This window comes from Elephantulus edwardii, unplaced genomic scaffold, assembly GCF_000299155.1.
Source record: "Elephantulus edwardii isolate Elephantulus edwardi_28Jun2011 unplaced genomic scaffold, EleEdw1.0 scaffold00370, whole genome shotgun sequence".
NCBI classification, from domain to species: domain Eukaryota; kingdom Metazoa; phylum Chordata; class Mammalia; order Macroscelidea; family Macroscelididae; genus Elephantulus; species Elephantulus edwardii.
The window spans coordinates 1,773,931-1,775,277 of record NW_006400120.1 but is presented as its reverse complement, the minus strand read 5'-3'; the positions used below and the strand labels follow the sequence as shown (position 1 = coordinate 1,775,277).

The 1,347-nt window shown below is 39.0% G+C and overlaps 1 protein-coding gene across 1 annotated transcript in view; it reads right to left on the bottom strand.

Annotated features, from left to right (window-relative positions):
• Window positions 1-1,347, bottom strand: part of LOC102872552 (alanine--glyoxylate aminotransferase 2, mitochondrial-like) — an 83,222-nt gene that overhangs the window by 72,825 nt on the left and 9,050 nt on the right. The window contains exon 2 of the mRNA XM_006902127.1: window positions 734-819. Within this exon, the coding sequence (XP_006902189.1) occupies window positions 734-819 (86 nt within the window). The remainder of the gene's footprint in view (window positions 1-733; window positions 820-1,347) is intronic.

Genomic DNA, 1,347 nt, shown 5'->3' with positions numbered 1-1,347 from the left:
TCTCTCTCTCTCTCTCTCACACAAGCTCACATGTACATTCATACTATAGTATTGAAAGGAGAAAGAGGGGACTAAATGCTCTTAATGCCTTAAAAGAAGGCAGTCTTAGAGATTCTGGGTGGGAAAGCTTTGTAAGAGAACCATTTGTGGGTTCCTGTGCTGTCAGTGGCCTTTTCAAATTACTGAAGAGCAATGAAATCACTTTGAAGACTAATGTGTGCTTGATTGAGGTCATGGTATTTCCAATCACTTGCTATGCATCTGAGAGCTAGACAGTGGATAAAGATAACAGAAGAAAAATTTATCCCTTTGAGCTGTGATGTTTTAGAAGAGTATGGAATATTCCACGTACTGACAGAAATAGATGTGTCTTGGAAAGACTGCAGCCAGAATATCCCTTGGAGTTAAGGATGCCAGCGTTTCATTTCACATACTTTGGGCATGTTGCTGACAGAGGTTATTTTTTGGAGAAAGACAATATCCTTGGAAAGGTGGAGGTTTAGTGAAAGAATGGAAGACCTTTGGCAAGATAGATTGATGCTATGACTGCAGCAATGTGCAAAAGTGTGTCAGAGACAATGAAAATGGGACAAGATAGGACAGGGTTCAGATTTGTTGTTCATACAATTGCTATGAGTTATAGTTGACTCAAGGGCACATAACAACACCTTGGAGAAACAAGTCAATGAGCCTTCCTCATATAAGCTGTCTTCTCACGAATCCTAAGTCTTACCTTGTATTTTTCAGGTATGAAGTCACATGGAGGCATCTGAGGTTTTGTGTGAAGACTAAGCTTGGTTCCACATGTCCAGAGTGCACCTATTAAAAATGAAGTGAGTTAGTGTCCTCAACTAAACATTCTATATGTCTGTTTGTAAAAATTACCAGAAGGTCTCTGGACCAAGGTGCATAGACAATTTTGTTTATTCAGTTTTAACAATAAAAGTAAAATTAGTCTTCATCTTAGATTCAAAGCAGAAATAATTCAGAAACTAATTTTCTGGAGAAGAAAAGATTAGTTCCTTTAGAATCTGGTAAGGAAAGTTAAAGAGGATGTTAGAGAAAGTCAGAGATTCCCCTTGATAGTTCTGTACAATTTTGATAAGCTCAAGTCTGGAAACCTCCCTGAACTACAATTTTCTCTTTGGTTTCAAAGCTTATTTCAAAACTATGCAGATGACACAACCCTGCTTGCTGAAACTGAAGAGGACCTGAAGCACCTGCTGCAGAGGGTCAAAGACTGCAGCCTCCAATATGGATTGAGGCTCAATGTTAAGAAGACAAAGATTCTCACCACTGGACCAATTGGCAGCATCAGGATGGATGGTGAAAAGATTGAGATTGTAC